This window comes from Zosterops lateralis, assembly GCF_965231275.1.
Source record: "Zosterops lateralis genome assembly, chromosome: 8".
Lineage (NCBI taxonomy): Eukaryota > Metazoa > Chordata > Aves > Passeriformes > Zosteropidae > Zosterops > Zosterops lateralis.
In genome coordinates, this window is record NC_139768.1 from 15,641,085 (window position 1) to 15,657,843 (window position 16,759).

General features: G+C 42.6%; 1 protein-coding gene across 2 annotated transcripts in view; it reads left to right on the forward strand.

The window, feature by feature from the left end:
- Positions 1–16,759, forward strand: part of SUFU (SUFU negative regulator of hedgehog signaling) — an 89,146-nt gene that overhangs the window by 27,148 nt on the left and 45,239 nt on the right. For both annotated transcript variants that reach the window (XM_083866161.1, XM_083866162.1), the window contains exon 4: positions 16,110–16,252. In XM_083866161.1, the coding sequence (XP_083722287.1) occupies positions 16,110–16,252 (143 nt within the window). The remainder of the gene's footprint in view (positions 1–16,109; positions 16,253–16,759) is intronic.

A 16,759-nucleotide genomic window follows, 5' to 3' on the forward strand; every position in this document is an offset into this window, starting at 1 on the left:
TTTCTTTTCTGCCTAGTAGAGTTTCCCCCAGTTTGACATTCTCACTCTGCAGAGCCAAGTGAGCTTCTGCCATTGTTTTTTCTTGATTTTTTACAGAACTTGTCTATCCAGATGTTGAAACTCTAAAACTGTGAAGTATTTGAAGGGTTGGCTCTTCTGAAGCCCATTGGGCATGAGGTGGGCTGTGGCATGACAGTATTGTTTTACATGATGAAAAGTTTCTTTTTGCTCAGGTTCTTTCTGACTGTAGTGCTTAGAGCACTACAAATGAAACTCTGATAAGTGTTGTTTAACTCTGGTGTTAAACAGATTAAGGACAACCTTAATGTTGTCCTCCTCAGTTGCTTTAAAAAAATAATTATTTAAAAAAAATAATTTTAGTGTCTCTTTAATAGTCTGAAGGAGCCTTAAAAACATTTGATGAACTGAAACAAGTAAAGCTTATGAATCCACCCTGAACAAGAAGCAAGAATAAGAATAAAATCGGCAGAGACTTTTTGGATAGGCTCCAAGCATTTTCACATGTCAGAAAATTGTTTACTCTGAAAACTGTACCAAGCTAAATTCTTATCTCTTGATAAAAACCAAATTTTTAGTTATCGTAGAGGTGTACTGCTGAGTCCACTTGAAGCTGGGGGAGAGTAAGGTGTAGTTATACTCCTGCGGAGCCTGAGCATTTTCAGGTGGTGACGACTGAGCTGAATATTCACCTAGCAGCTACTGCTGTCCTAAATATTATTCCTGTGTATTGCAATTGCAAAGCAGGTCTCATTGCAAGTGATGTATCTTTCTAACAAACACTTCTAGGCAAATGAATGTTGCATTCCTTTGTTTCTCTCTCTCTCTCCTGCACTGTGGCAGTGCTTTAGAAAAGCAATCTTCTGCATTGAATTTCAGACCTCTTTCAGCCTTGGCTTCTCTGTTCATTGTAACAAGCACTTGGTGCTTTTGATTAAAGGGCAGTACTTATCCTGCTTCAACAAAACCAAGCTTTCAAGTCTCAAAAAGTTTTATTTGTGGCTTTATCTGTTCTTAATTTTATCACTGTTTGACCATGACCACAAATTCCAGCTCTGTTAGTTTTAAAAAAATCCCCAAACCTTGAAAATGAAACTTTGCACATTTCTGTGACCTTAGCTTGTCATGGTTCATGGGTGTACTGCAAATATCTCATGGCAGAACAAATTTATACTTCAATTCAAATGAAAAGGAAGAAACGCTCTTCCTACAGAAAGCTTATCCAGAGCTTAGTACAATTGTTAACTCTTTATGTACTACAGTATTAAGACCCTTGATCACTACAGCGGGACTACAGTTTGTGTTTTCCTGAAATTAAATTCTGCATTTTTTTTTCTCTCTAGAGTCAATTTATGTTGTTTTCAAGGGTCTGTCTGATATGTGTTATGAAGGCAATATATTGATGTAGCATGGAAACAAGTACCTGTGTGTATGAGCTCTTGCTGCTTCCACGTTTTTAGCCTGCAAGAAAACAGCTGCAGCTGTCAGGTACAGGTTTGGAGAAATTGTCATGAAAACTCATCATGCATAGAGCCTAAAGATAATGATGTGGCATATGTCATGGTTATATTCTCCACAGTGCACAAGTCATAGTGGGGAATGAGCCAGAAGTATTAAGAGGATGTCCATGAATTAGAAATTTACAGGTTGGTTGAGCTTGATGGCATTTACTGCAGAACATATCAACATAAGCAGGCTGAGCCCCCAGTGGTTTAGGGGAGACAGGTAGCATCACAGGAGACTGGAAAATTGGCAAATTCCCCCCCAAAAAACCTGTATCAAAACCAAAACCAACTCCTAAAATGGGGAAAAAAAAAAAAGGTTTCTAATTCGTCAATCAGATTTCAGGTCTTAAGAAACTGCTAAGAGAAACTAACTGTCCAGCAGAAGGCATCCACAGAATAATGGATATTCCAGCATGGATTTATCAACAATAAATCAGAAAAAAGTAAGTAACAGGTACCATAGGAAGCAGTGAACGTTGGTTACCTTGTTACTACTGAGAGTTTTTACATTGTCCCAACAAGTGTATGAATGAGCTGAGGAAATGAGATCTTGGTAAAAGGTAAAGAAGAGGGCTGCAATACTGGTTAGATATTTAGACTCAGAGTAATTGTCAATGTGTTGTCATCAACCGCAAAAGTTGAATTTTAATATTTGACCTTTGACTGGCCAGTAGTAGGAAGCTGTTTGCAACCTGGGTACTGCAAAACAGTAATAACAAAATGTGCAGGCAAAGAAACTAAGGATGCAAGGTGCAATTTTTCAGTGGCAATTTAATGTAGATTTCAGCTGAGTACTTCAGAAACAACTTATATCCTTAGAAAACTTATCCTTGTATTACTTAGAAAACTTACTCCTCCTGAAAAGTGGATTGGACAGAACTAATTCCAGTAGGTACATGACAAGTTATACATGTTGACAACGACATGTCAAAACAACAACCAAACTATAGCTGGCTTGGTTTGTGGGTTTTTTCCCCACAAACACCTCTGCACTGTCATGGTGAAGATTTTTCAGCGAAAAATATATGAAATATATCTGTTATTTCTGTGAAACCTGTAGGAACTTAGTATCTGTGAGCTTCTGTCCTCTGTCATGATTGACGCCCATGGGCCGATTTCCTAAAGTCTCCCCTGGAAAGGAAGATCATTCTGCTGCATGGAAGTGCCCATGGCAACACAGCTGCACAAGCCTTTGGCAGCCAGGCTGAAAGCAAGCCCAAAATGAGGTACATGTAGTCTTCCTTAGTAATTTCTGACATGTCATACTTTCTTCGGTAGAAGTTATTTTATGACAGCTTGTCCATAGTTTAAAGAAGGACACACTCACCCAATTCCTGCCATGTGCATAATGTCCCAGTACATCAGTCTGGGTCCATTATGCCATCTCTCTGTGTTGCAGTTTGACCTTTGTTTGAACACAGGTCATTATGGAAGTTGCAAAGGCTGCAGGTGTAGATGCACTCTCCTTATTCAGCAGTTTTCACCTGAATCAAGTTAGTTTAGTCTGAGTCATGGAGCTTCTTTGTGTTTGACAGGCACTATAACTCTTACACTGCATGTAGGGCTCAGTGGGATTAGGGGATCTGATTGGGGTCACAGACCTGCAGCCATTAGCCTGCAGAAACCTTGGCACCTGCTGTCCTGACATATCCACCAGGCCTCCACATCTCCTGGGGTCCAGAAAGCTTCAGTGTAGTAGCCTCAGTGACTCTTTGCTTGCCAACATGTTTTCAAACATTCTTGACTCAGGCCAATTTCTGTGTGTAAAAAGGAAAAAACCAAAATAAGCAACCAAACTCTAAACCTAAAACAAACTTCTTGCTTCTTTGAATACAAATGAAGCCTCTCTGGCTTGTTTGTAAAGCTGTTTATTTCTTCCCAGGAGGATGACTTAAGCCAAATAAAATCTGCCAGTAAATCATACACATTTTTCCCTGACTGTACCCTTATCTTTTTTTTTTTTTTTTCCAACCCCAGGCCGATTTATTATTCTCTTCTGGTTGCTATGGCTCTGTAATATATATATATATATATTTCTATCATCTGTTTATAATATTGACCCGTTTCCAGCATAGAGCTGGCCCTGTCTCCTCTCTAGTATTCCAGGATTTTAGATTAAAATTGTATGGAGATTAACTGCGTTTTTTAGCTCTACAAAGAAGTATAAATCACCATCAATTTCAATTCAACAAAACCTGTTATGCAGTGAACTCTGCTGCATGAATGCTGAAATTGTAGCACAGTAAATTGCAGTAGGTAAACAGGACTCAACCAAGTGTGCAGGGGCTGCGTGCCTTTATTCTGCAAAGGAGTATGGAAACATGAAGTCACTGGTTCCAATTTAACCCAAGTTTGTCATGGCCAAAAGCTCTCATCATCTGATAGTTATTCAGTGGTCCATGAGAAATTGGTTGGGTTTTAGCCTAATTCCTCTTAGATATTTCCCATAAAACAAGCTGTTCTGTGAACAGCAGCTCAGATCAGGCCTAGTCCTTTGTGTTTGTATGCACTGGGTCCTGCACTGCTGCAATAAATCCCTTTCTCCCCATACTGCTGCCTTTGAGCTCACCTCCCCAGCACTTCCCATCTCTTCCCCCATCTCCTAAGCCAGCCTTGTTACATCTCCTAGCTTCCAGCTGGGACATACGTGCTGTGAGTGGTACCAAGTGATGTGCTGGCTGAGAAAACAAACCAGTTGCTGGTGTGCAGAGTGGTTGGCTGATGAGCTTGGCATGATAGGCAGCTGTCAAGGTTGTGCTTTGGTCCCTAACCTGTAGCTGGTTTCCTCTGGAGCTGGATGGCAACACTGAAGATGTTGTCATGGAATTACCAGATGTAACTCTTGTAAATTGACTTGAAAGGCATTGCAGCAAAGTACCAGCTTGTGGATAGACCTGGCCCTTTTTGCTCCCAATTACAGATCTGGGCTTCCTTGGTTAAATTAATGCAGGTCCCCTCTGCAGGCTTGCAAAACTTAATATTATTTGTCAGTTTGTATAATTGTAAGTTTTGGGACCTCCAGAATCTGATGCTCTTATCCTCACTTGTGAGGCAGGGATACACCCAGCTCTCTTTTGTGGGTGGTTGCTGAGGCACAGGCTTGACAGTCCTTGGGCAGCAGCTTTGCCGTGGCCTTGGCCGTGGCTGAGGTTTCCCTGGCTGTGAACTAGCACGCAGCTGGTGGCCTGTCCTTAGTCTCTGTGAGTCCTCTCATGATCAGAGTGGTTTCAGGTGTGGGTGGTAAACTGAGAGAGGGCATAGAGCAGGGACACAGCTGTGAATGTGTGTGGTGTGCCTGTTCCTCCTGGCAGCAGAAATGGAGTTGCATGGCCTTACATTTTGTGTGATTACATTGACTTCACTTCTCTTTGTGTTTCCAGCAGGAAGGGTGTTGCCCCTTTGCAATACTGGAGGCACCCCAGTGCCAGGCTCAGTCCTTCCCTTTGCCTTGGAGCATTGTCATTTCATCAGCCACTGATGGGATAAACGGGCCATTATTTTTGCTGAGTGTTATGGTTTTAGTGAGTAGCATCTTTCTGGCCTTTGTTTGTGACTTGCTGGGACCTTGGGCAACACAAGAGAATCTGTTCCCCACATATTTAACTCAGTTGCAGTATAGAAAAGCCCCTGCAGCGCTTTGGCCGGGTTTGAAAAGTGCAGGATGATTTCCCAGGAACATGAGAGGAAGAGACCAGCACCACTGCAGAGTGACATTGCCTTTTGCTTCATTAGCATGAATGCTGTGAAGTGGGGCTGGGCATGAGACTCCTCCCGACCAGAAGCACAGCAGTAGGAAAGCTTGACTGGAAACCCAGGAGTCTCCAAGGACACCCATATTCCCATTTTACTTGGAAGATGAAAAATCTATGTTGTATGTTGTCATTAAGCTAGTTATATAATATAAATTAAGGTGGGTTTTTTCTCTACCTCCCTAATCTCCCACATTTTGGGCTTTTTTCTTCTCTTGCAGTTTGTCTGGATTCATGGTTATTTCCTGTGTCTTGCTGTGGAAGCCACTTGTCTTTACAACTTCTAGTTCTTGACTGGGAACAGGTCTCTGACCTTCTCCTGCCCCAAAGGAAAGGTTCACACTAAGGCATGGAGATACTTTGCCAGGAGCAAAGGCACAGAAAGCCTTTGTTGCTTATAAAAGACTTTGTTGAAATAGAAGGAAAGCTGTCTTCCCCTAGACTGCTTTTCTGATTACATAGTATTTCCAGGCAGTAAGTGAAGGATCTTGGTGCTGCCTGAAAGAGAAGGCTTGTTTGTAGCTGCCGCTGCAATTTAGATAAAGTAGGTTTAGGCCCAGTTTGAGTTGGCGAGATTTCAACTGATGCTGTCCCCTTTAATTCTGTCAACTCATGTCCTCTTCCTGCCTGGGAACTGAATTTGGCTTGTTGTTTTTCAGCTGTTCAGTACAGTTCATTCAGTTGGTTTATTTAAAAAAAGAAAAAGAGGAAAAAAAAAGGGGATGGGAAATTTGTTCTCTCTCTGTGTTTTACATCAGTCCATGTGCCCTGATGCTGCTCCTAGAGGGTTAGGGATGGACAGAGCACCAAGACTTGTAACTTTGATATATAGTTATAAATGCACAAGTTGTTTTAGCCTTCATATTGCAGGTGGGCTGCTGTTGGGAGAGGGAGGGAAGGAGCTGGCACAGAGACCTGGAGGAAGCTGTGTGACTCATCTCTGTGCAGGGCTGCTGCAGCAGCCCAAGTGGCAGAGGGACAGCCAGCAGGCCCCATGCCCAGGGACGCTGGATGCTGGCCCCTAGCAGGTGTTTATCCGAAGTGGCTGCAGTTCAAGATCAGGACTGATCTGGCTGATGTTTTCTGCCCAAAGTGGAGGGGAGCCGAGCTCTCTGCAGGAAGCCTTTTCTTCATCCTACCCAGAGCCTCCCTGCTGTAGGAGAGTGAGGAGGAGCCCACATGTTGGAGACCAGCAAGCTCTGTGAGGAAAAATCTCTTAACCCTGGGATAAAGGAAGCAGGGGAGAAACTGCACATGGTCAGCCCAGCCTTGGATAAAAGCTCTGTCCCCTGTACTGAAGGAGGAATGCAGGACAAAGGAAATAGCACAGGGAAGGCAGAAAACTCCCCCTCCTGCTGGTGTGAGGTCCTTTGGCCTCTCATATGTGAGGTCTTTGTCCCACCCGGCCTTTCCTGGGAAACGGAAGCAGCCGCTTTAGCACTTAAAAGCTTCTGCAGAGAACAGTATTGCCTCCTCCTATGGAGGAGCTGAAAGCAACAACACAGAGGGATTGTTCTGCAGTTGCAAGAGCATCCTCTCTCACTGCCTGTGCGCAATTGTTTGGGATGCACAGAGGAGAGTTTGAAGGTTACACATACTGAGTAGTCTTCTGAAAAGGACTGTGTTTTCCCTTGACAGCTGCCAAGCCCATATGAGATGAAACTGCAGAGTAGAGTAACTGCAGATGAACTGCAGAGCTGGAAGTTGGGTTCACTGTTACATATCCACCTTCTTACACATTCTATTGAAGATCTGTGCAGCAAGTGGTGCTCAAACTGTGCTTTCTGACTAACCTACTCTGCCTGTGAGAGTGGCAGTGTGCAGAGCTCATTACAGACCGTCTTCTGACAGCCTCAGAGCCAAAGATCCTTTGCAACAGCCCGCTCAGCCAGGAGGCAGCAAATGGGCACAGCAGGGGAAGTGTTTTGTTCTTGGTGGGAAAGAAAAACTGGGAGAGTATATTCAGAGGTTGTGGGCAGCCCAGAACCTGAGGGAAGTGGACTCTTGTGCTTTTTGATTTAAAATTAGGGGCTTAAAGGAGTCTTCTCAGAACACTTGGGATGGTGTTTCAAAAGATGCTTCATAAACAGGCTGTTCATTTTGCCTTTAAACCATAAGTACAACCCTTGGAATAAGTGTATTTCTCTTGCAGTACTGTAATGAGTTGGTAGAGCTCAATGCGAAACTATTTTATGCAAGTATGTGTGAATGCAGAGTTTTTCTGTTTCCTGCCCTTTGGCCTCCCGCTTTGCCGAAGCAAAACAGAAGTTTGGCCTGTGCAAGCTTTAAATTCCTGAAAATTTAAGGGAAAATAATCAACTGCTGAGAAAAATGACACAGTGCTCTTTTGAAGACCTCTGCCCTCTTGTCCATTACAAGTCCCAGAACAAATGCCTGAGTAATTGGAACCTTTTTCTGAAAGGGTTATGATGTGATAACTTTGTGGTGTTTTCTCACAGACCATCTCCCCTTTCTTGCTGTTTCTTAAATAATTTTGCTAAAAGAGATACCCTGGTGCAGTCTAACAGTCTCTCTGTCAGATCTCTGTGCTGTGATGGCTATTAAAAGAAGCTGCTTGCATGTTCTTTGGGTTCTTCAGAGCCAGATACTGCCTTTGCTTCCCCTTCAAGCTCCTTGAAAGCTCTTCAACAGAAATGTCTTATAGATGCATATCTAGGGGAAGATCACAAGTGACTGTATTGGCTTATAGTGCTCATGGTTCCATCGAAGTATCCACCCTTCTCAGTGGCCTGCACATATGCAAGTATGTAGGAGGTCCAACAACAAGGAAGAAAGTTTTTCTCACCTGCTGCAGTTCTATTCCCTCACTGAGGACGTTTAAAGGTTGCCAAGTGCTGTGAGTGCCAGTCTTTGTTATAGTTGCACCTGACTGGGAAACATTCAGGTAACTGTAAAACATTCTGGCTTTCCCGTGCCAGAACACAGGATAAGGTTTTTAGATGACAGGCAAGTATCTTTTCGGACTGGTCATGTGGGGCCACATGATCTGTAAATAAACTGTCATTAAATATCTGTTTTGAGCTGAGTCCTTATCTGACAGGAGATCCTGCTGGATAATATCCTTTCTGGCTCCTGAGCATCCACCCCATCCTAAGGCTATTCACTTTTTGAAACTGTCGAAGATGTAACTACCACCCTTTAAAGGGGTGCTGCAAAATGCATCTCTTTCAGGTGAAGGATGCAGAAAGCTGGTAGCAGTGCAACTGAGCAGAGGTGGAAGGGTCTCTTCCCTGACCTGGAGCTCAGAATTCAGCAAGCACATCCATCCCTTGCAGTTGCTGGAACAGGAGGATGGAGAAAGTAAAAGGGAAGATTTGGGGGAGGTGAAAGAACCCCAACCCTGCAGCACCCGAGGGCAATGGGACTGTGTGATGGGATGTAGAGGAGCAGCAAACTTCTGTGGGATTGAGAAGGAGCTACTCACATCTGTGCTCATTTTCTTTTTCTGCCATACTCAACAGTGCCAGCTAAGTCCTTTCATGCTGCCATGCCTTCTTCCAGCTTCCCCTTTCTGGAGGAGGGAGGCATGCAGATAAATCTGTAGATGGGTGAGAACTGTGTTGTTGCAAAAGCAAGGCTAGAGATGCAACCTGCCCTGGACAGTGCTCATACAAAGGGGACACCAAACACCATGAACATGCCAGCTCCTGGTTCTGCTGATTGCAAGGGCTGCAGAAGCCTGAGGGGAACAGAGTGGAGGAGCTGAATGTAATTGTAGGGAAGAGAGAAAGCGTATGAGGAGGTGGCTGGTGGAGCAGACTGTACAGAGTCAGGGAGAGGACAGGGGGCCCACCACTTGCAGAAGGGATGGGAGTGTGCCCTGGGCACTGGAGTCACTTGCTGGGAGTCTGCATGAGAAATTCCCAGAGTCTGCAGTCATAGAAATTGCATACACACATAGGCAAGGAGAAGGAGCAAGCCAGATATGCAGATCCGTAAGGGATGGAAAGAAATGTCTTGGAAAACAGAAGAGGTAAAGGAGGCTCAGAACCAAATTGGTCATTGCACAATAGCTATTTTTTTTTTCCACTATAGTACTGCACTCTGCAATGTTGCAGGAGGCATCTGTATGCCAGGGATCTACTTTGTGATAAAAAAAGCAGTATTTGCAACTCCATCAGTGGAAAACTGCAGTACAGTGAGATACATTTTCCATCCTCCCACTGCCAATAGTGGTGATGACTCTAACTAAGCACAACATAAAATCACCTTGCCCTGCTGGTGATGTAGCCTGGGAAGGTATGGGAGGCTCTTTAGTGGGCTTTCAGTTTAAAAAAATAAATGATCAAGTAAGTTTATATGTGTTAGCATAAATTGATTGGGCTCTTTTGAGAGGGTTGTTAATTTTCCAGACTTAGCACCCTGGAGCTATGCAGTAATCAATCTTTTATTTTCAACCTGCAGAGCAATTTTTAAAGAATAATCTACATCACACTTCTCTGCTTTCTGAAACTGTCTTCAGACCTCAGAGGTCAAGTAGTTCTTACAGTACTGATAATCTGGTTTTTTCCCTGCTATTTTTTTAAAGAACCTTGTCCCTAGGCCCCTTGTTTCTAAAAGCCCAATTTGAATCCCTGCAGTGGAGCTATTGTTTAATTGTATTCCTGGGATTTAATTCTTCCTAAGGGATCTTCTCTTTGCTGCATGTCTGCAGCAGGCAGCAGCACTGTGAGAATTTGCACCTCTTTGGAGTGCCAGGGCTGGGGCAGTTCCTGTTTCCAAGGCAGGAGATAAGGGGCAGCAAAATTGAACTGAAAAAGAAAAACAGGGAGGAAAAGCATTTTTTAAATGTAGTGCAAATATCTCACAGCTTGGTTTCTGCTAGTTCTGTATTCTTAAAACATGTTCATCTTGACTTGAAAATAAAATTATAGACTAACTGTCAGTGGGCCCCACAGATTATATCTCAATTGTTTTTTCCCTTTATCAATCCATCTGTGCAGTTCTTTGTAGGTTAGGAAACTAAGCTTGAGACTGAATTTAACATTAATTATACTAGTTTAACGTGGCTGGCAGATGAGTCTGAATAAAGTCTTTTTCTTTGTACTCTGTTTTTTAAAAAATATAACCTATACAATGAGTTGCAATAACAGTATTATTTTGAGATACTTAGGCACTTTCATCTTTAGCTTTTGTATCGATTTACTATAGCTAACATCTTTGCATGCATGCTTATCTTTATTATTGAGCTAGTTAGAAATGTATTAAGTAGCTCTGATGAAGCATATAGCTATTACATTTCAGCACTGGACTCTGTGTTTGCCTTTAGTTTCTCTCAATTAATTCTAGCTATTTGGTCTGCAAAATGGTACTGAAAAACAGCATCAAATCTTACTTGTGACAGATTGCCAGATTACTTTTTTTTTAAACAAAGACAGACTGAATATTAAAAATGTGTTGGAGAAAATGCATTTATATAATAAATTATACAGACCATACATGGGGTAATGGCAATGCAATAAATTACGTTGTTTCTGTAAGTATTGGATAAGCTGCATTCAATTTAAATGTCTGGCTGCATCACTGTCATGCTGGTCAGGAACTCACTGGGGGCCTTTTTAACATTCCTGCACCCATAAGTCATGGAGTTAAAATCCTTCTTTGCCCTCAAATACACAATTTCTCTGAGTTATGCAGGCTGACATCTGTGACTTGCTGCCTGCAGTTTAGCTGAGCTCTCTGAGTCAAAATGCAGGTTTGTAGCCCTTAGAGCAGCCGGTTTTCACACCACTGAGCTCTGTGGGTAATGTAGGTCTGGCTCGTGTAAGGGATGTAGTCATCTTGTCTGTGTGCCAGCATCCCCAGTGCTGATGCAAATTTATTGGTGGGGTGAGGGGGGGTTGGGTTTTTTGAGGGTCTTTTTGGTTGGATTTTTCTTTTATTTTTAGACCAAGGTAGCAGAGAATTGTCAAGCATTGTACTAGCATAACTAAGCAACATCGCTGCTCCAAGGAGGTGATCCAGGTAGCCCTGCTCTTGCAGGGACAAGCAGGACTGTTTCTTTCAGCATCATCTTGCACATATCCCCACATAAAATGACCATGTAAAGATGACCTGGCTTGCCCCAGAAAAAAGAGGAACAGAACCATGCTCTTGAAGGATATGAGTCTAGAGTGGCTGTTTTCCCAACACCAAGCACAGTTAGTAGTTAGTGTACTTGGGGTTTCCCTCGCTCTGTGCTGTATCAGCTTCTAACCTGTAATACACTGTCCAGGTGGACTTATTTGGCTGATTACTCAGCACAGTTTGACCCGTGTTGCTGATTTTAGCTGGCATTTGGAAGGAAGAAGTGTCTTAGAAGAGGTACAGAGGAATGGTCAGGCTGCAAATCTGTTTTTCTAATTTTAAAATTTATCTCAAAAATTATGTGGTGGGACCATGTGAGAACAGGCAAATTTCTGGCCACTGGATGAACTCTGGGTGGCGCAAAGTTGCCTTCCTGTCTTCTTGCTGGTGGAACATCATCAGCTCTTTGTTTTCCTCCTTAAGTTGCCAATGCACCTGCAAAAGAAGATTCTAGACTCCCAGATGCCTAAAGAGTGTTTACCATCTGCTCTGGGTGCAGGGTGGCCAGCTCACTGGAGATGTTCCCTGACTCACTTTCAGCCTGGGGCTGCCTTTAGGATGGAGCTCTCTCTTAGTTCCTGGTACTCCTTTAAGTTCGCTGTCCTTTTCAATTTACTCCCTGTGGTGATTAAGGGAGTAAGGACTCCTAGCAGGACCCATGGCAAAGATGGCAGGTTTAAAAAAGAAATTGAAAATACAGTGGGAAGTAATCTGTGTTTCTCTCTGGAGCTTGGTAACACCACTTCAGTGTAGATTGCATGCATTATACTGTTTATAAAACATCCCCAGGCCAAGAAAATTACTTGGTTTTATTTCTTTAGGCATCAGCTATATTTAGTCAAATTAAAGGAAGGGAGGGGGAACGCACTGCAAGAAAATACATGAGCAGAGTTAGACAAAGAAAATTTACTAGTCTACAGTGGAATGGTTCCCTCTGAGTTATTTCCCCAGTTCTCATTACAGAGCAGTTGGATAGTAAAGTTAGGAGAGGTTGTGCAGCTGAATTATGACTGTTGCTGCATGAAGGAACCTTACCTGCTTTATGTGAGCTGTAAAAGAAAATTGATAATGACATTTTAAAGACTTCAAAATATGGGTGGCTTAACAGAGTGGTCTGGTATAACTGCTGCTTTTGCATAATAGAATAGTACAAGAGCTGGTCTATGGCAGATTTAGAGACTTTTCATTTTTGTAGAGCTAGAGAGAGGCTTCAGATTTGCTCTTATAAATTATGAACTAAAATAGTAAGTTTGAATTTAAATGTTTTAATGATTTCCTTGTTGAGTTCTTATGAAATCAATACCTCCCTATGAAGCAGTTGGATTTCATGGAACCGACAATCCTCATCAGAAAGAAAGAAAAGTCAGTGTTTTTTGTTAAAACATAAACTTGCAGGAGGAGAACCAGTTTCAAAATTGTGAGGATGAGTCACCTTGCTGTGTTTGGTTTAAGGCTTGTTAGTTAGTGCCCCTTCCAAGCAGGAAGGGTGCAAGAGTCCCAGAGGGTACTGTGAGCCAGCCTGTGTATTTACAACACATCCCCTGCTCCCATGGTAACTGCTGAAGGATATGAATTTATCCTGGGGCAAATTGGGTACCTTAGCTCATCCTTTCATGAAGGGAACATTTAACCACCTCAGGTTTACCACGAGCAGAAGTGTTCAGTCAACTTGTGTTCAGTAAATCAGAGTCTTAGTTTACTCCTGAGGATTTGATGATTTATCATAATCTAAAATAATTTGGATTTAACTTTTTAACATATTTTCTTTTAGTTCCTTTGCTTTTAATTTCTCCTGTTAATGGCTAGATCATTTCTGTGCTTTACCACCTGTCGTATGGATTTGACAATTACCTGGTCACGTCCTGGAACTTTTTCTGATGACTGTTGTTTTTGCTGTGGCCACCTAAGGAAACGAGGCTTATCCAATCATGGTGTTCTCATCCCTGTCCTATTTTGAAAACATGAGTGTGAAAGGTAGGAGGAGAGGATAATCCCTGTTTCCAGCATGAGGCAATGGAAAGTGATTATCTAGCCCTTTGTTTCTGTAATTTCGTAGGTTTTGTGGCTACAAGTCGTGTAATTCAGGCTGTTGTCAGTGCTGCATTGGTTTCTGTACAAGAGCTGATCTTACATCCCACATGGGTGACAATGCAGCAAGTGGAAAGCTGTGTTTCAGGGTGTAATTCCAAATTTCTTGAACTCCCACAGGTTTTAATTTGGCTTCGTGTTATTTGCAGAATTTTTTTTTGTGTGATTTAATTGAGTAGTCAGTGTGAATTTTGTGGTGTTCGTGTGTTTGCAAGGGAAAGGAAGATTTTCTAAGTGTTCAGTGTTCACATGGACATAAACAGGTGGGTTTCCAGCAGAGACATTTGCATTTGAAAACCTGCTCTAAACGGGCTGGGCTTTCCCAGGAGAAGCAGCACCAACAGTGAAACACAGCGATCGATCAGCATAGAATTGTGTGAGCATTTGATGGGCAAAATGTTGTGGTATAAAGACAGGGCCCAAGAATAAGCTCTTTGTGGCTTTGTTTCATTCCTGAAAACTGTGACTGAGAGGCTTTTATCATTTTAAAAAAATTAATCACCCACATTTTGTCTAACTTGGAAAATATCACAAGATATCCCTTGCAACGTTCTACATGCTGTTTCTTTAAACATATTTTGATACTAAAAAAAAAAAATCATTTTTCATTTGTCTGCTTATATTTCCTCAACTCTAAAAGTAAAGTAATATTTGAACCAGTCCTTTCAGTCACAGAGCTGGAAGCGTGTAATTTAGTGTACATAACGATAAACTCTTTGAAACAGCTTGCATTCACTATGTTTTTTTTCTTTCCTAATTTTAACTAAGGAAAACATTCCCTTACTTATCACACCGCTTCTGCTACACGCCTCATTTTTCAGGCTAAGTTCCTTATGTTATTTAGAGCTTATTTTAATTCTTAATCAAATTAGCTGTCCAAGAAATTCATCTGAAAAAACATACATAATAAATGTTCAAACCCACACCAATGGGGACACCCAGTGGAGACGCTCTGAGTTGCCCAATGTTACAGCCAGGAGTGAGCCAGCTGCTCCTCTTCAGGAGAGGACTGCAAATATTTTTAACCACAGCAATTCTGAGGGAACTCTCATTAGTTTACCTGCCTGCTTCTGAGGGCTCCCTTGAAGTGTCCTGCCCTTGCTGCCCTTGCATGAGTGTGCTCACTGTCATGGTGCTCCTGATGCACAATTATTGCAATGGGGTGTGCAAGCACCCAGTTCCTTGGTGGTGTTGTTTAGTGTGACTGGGAATAAGTTGCAATTACTGACAATTTTAAAAGTTTTTCTCTTGCTGTTACACACACTGCCATGTTCATCTATTAGCCCTATGGATATTTAAGAGGTGTGTCCTGTTGTGATGTGTTTGGAAGGTGATGTGGGAAGGTTAGGTGAAGATCCAGGACCATGGGGAGGGCACCTCTGAACTGGATCCTGCTCCTGTAGCATGTGAGATGCTCCAGTCTTGACAGACAGCAACTCAACCACTAGCATTTTCCAGTCTGTGCTGGAATTCCTAGTCCTCTTCCAGGGGGCAGGGCCTCCTTTCCTGCTGAGTTCTGTGTGGCACCTTGGGAGAGACCACAGCAAGGACAGCAGCCCAGACTGTCTTCATGGATGATCTTGGTCAAGGAGAGGGGCACTGGGTCTGCCACTGACTTTGGAAGCAGACAGGCAGTACTCAGTTCATCCCTGAGTTCATCCCAACAACTATCTCAGTGGGCAGAATGTGGATTCCAGGTTGTTTATTTGTACGTACAATAAAGCTCTGCTTGGACAAGCACAAGACCCAGGATAAAAGCAGGCAGCTAGGCAGCATTACCACACATGCTTCAGGAACTGCATGCAAATGGAGTGTGCTTTAATTGCTGTGAATGTGGTCATGGCTGGTTGTTTTACTTCTAGTTCACTCAGAAAGCAAGCATTAGCCTTTCCTGTGATGGGCAGCATCAGACAGATGGGTTCTGCTGTGCTTTCTGGCATGCACTAGCTGTGGAACATGGGATTATCTGGGGTTTTGTCTTTCTAAGTAGGAGGGGAGAAAAAGAAAGGAATGCCTGCCTTGTTTTGATGCAGTCTATTCTGATATAGAATGAAATTTATAGCCTACTGGTTTTCTTATTGTTTGGGAAAGAAGAAATATATTAATTATAATTCTGCACCAGAGCCACCCAGACAACTGGGAAAGACAGTGATTTTGACTTACACTATCACAGGTTGGGCAGCAGAATTTTTATTAGATATAGCAGGGTAATATTTGTGTTTAATTCAAAATCCAGAATATTTTCTCTGTGGCAAATTAAGAGTGTGAATTGCTGTGGCAATGGGCATCCAGTATGGCCTGCTGACTTTCTGTGCCCGCACAAAAGGAGACTAATAGTAAATGAGAGACAGGCTAATTTTACTTGCTGATATTCCTGAGTTTGGCTTAATATCAAAGTAAGACAGTGTTTTTTGCCATATGACTCAAGAGTGGGCAATTTTGAAGTCAGTGTTTGAATTCAGATGATTCAGTGAGACTCCATTACTGCTTCAGGTGGTTCAAAGGCTCAGCAGAGCTGGCCAGGGGCAATCACTGTGAATAGTCACCAGTGACTGTCCCAGGCCGAGGTCCCTGCCTGGCAGCAGTCAGGAGCAGCTGCCAACAGAAGAGATGTTCTAGCAGACTTCACAAACTAAGGACTTCTTGTTTCTTGTCCTTGCAGAAAACACCTTTTGCAGCGGTGACCATGTGTCGTGGCACAGCCCTTTGGACAACAGCGAATCTCGAATCCAGCACATGTTACTGACAGAAGACCCCCAGATGCAGCCGGTGCAGACTCCTTTTGGGGTCGTTACTTTCCTACAGGTACGGCCCAGCCACGGTGGCTCCGACTGCCACCTCCTGGGCATGGGGTGCAGCTAACATTGCTAACATCGAGCTGTGTAATTTATTTATTATCCTGTCTTCAGTTTCAAACATGACCATGGGAAAAAAGTGCTGAGAGGAACACTTAAAAAAGCTAATGTAAAGATAAATTAAAATTAATTCTATGGTAATATCGGTAAGTGATCCACTGGTTTGAATGTCAGAAAGAGAAGAGGTTGGAGTTCTTTTAGCAATACTTAATGGCAGAAATGTAGCTTGCAGCACTGACACAAAGATTCTTTAGAGGCTGAGTTTTCTTGTATTGATCTACTGTTTAAGAAAGGTTCGGGTTTGCTTTGCAAAAGAAACATTAAAAACAATCCCTTGTGATTTAACTCTGCTGTTCAGCATGGGGAGCTTCTGTGGCCAAACAGGTTTTCTTGCTTTCCTGAAGTCCTTCTCAGCAATGCTTCTTAGATATGGGCCACTTTGGATATTTTTAAATTG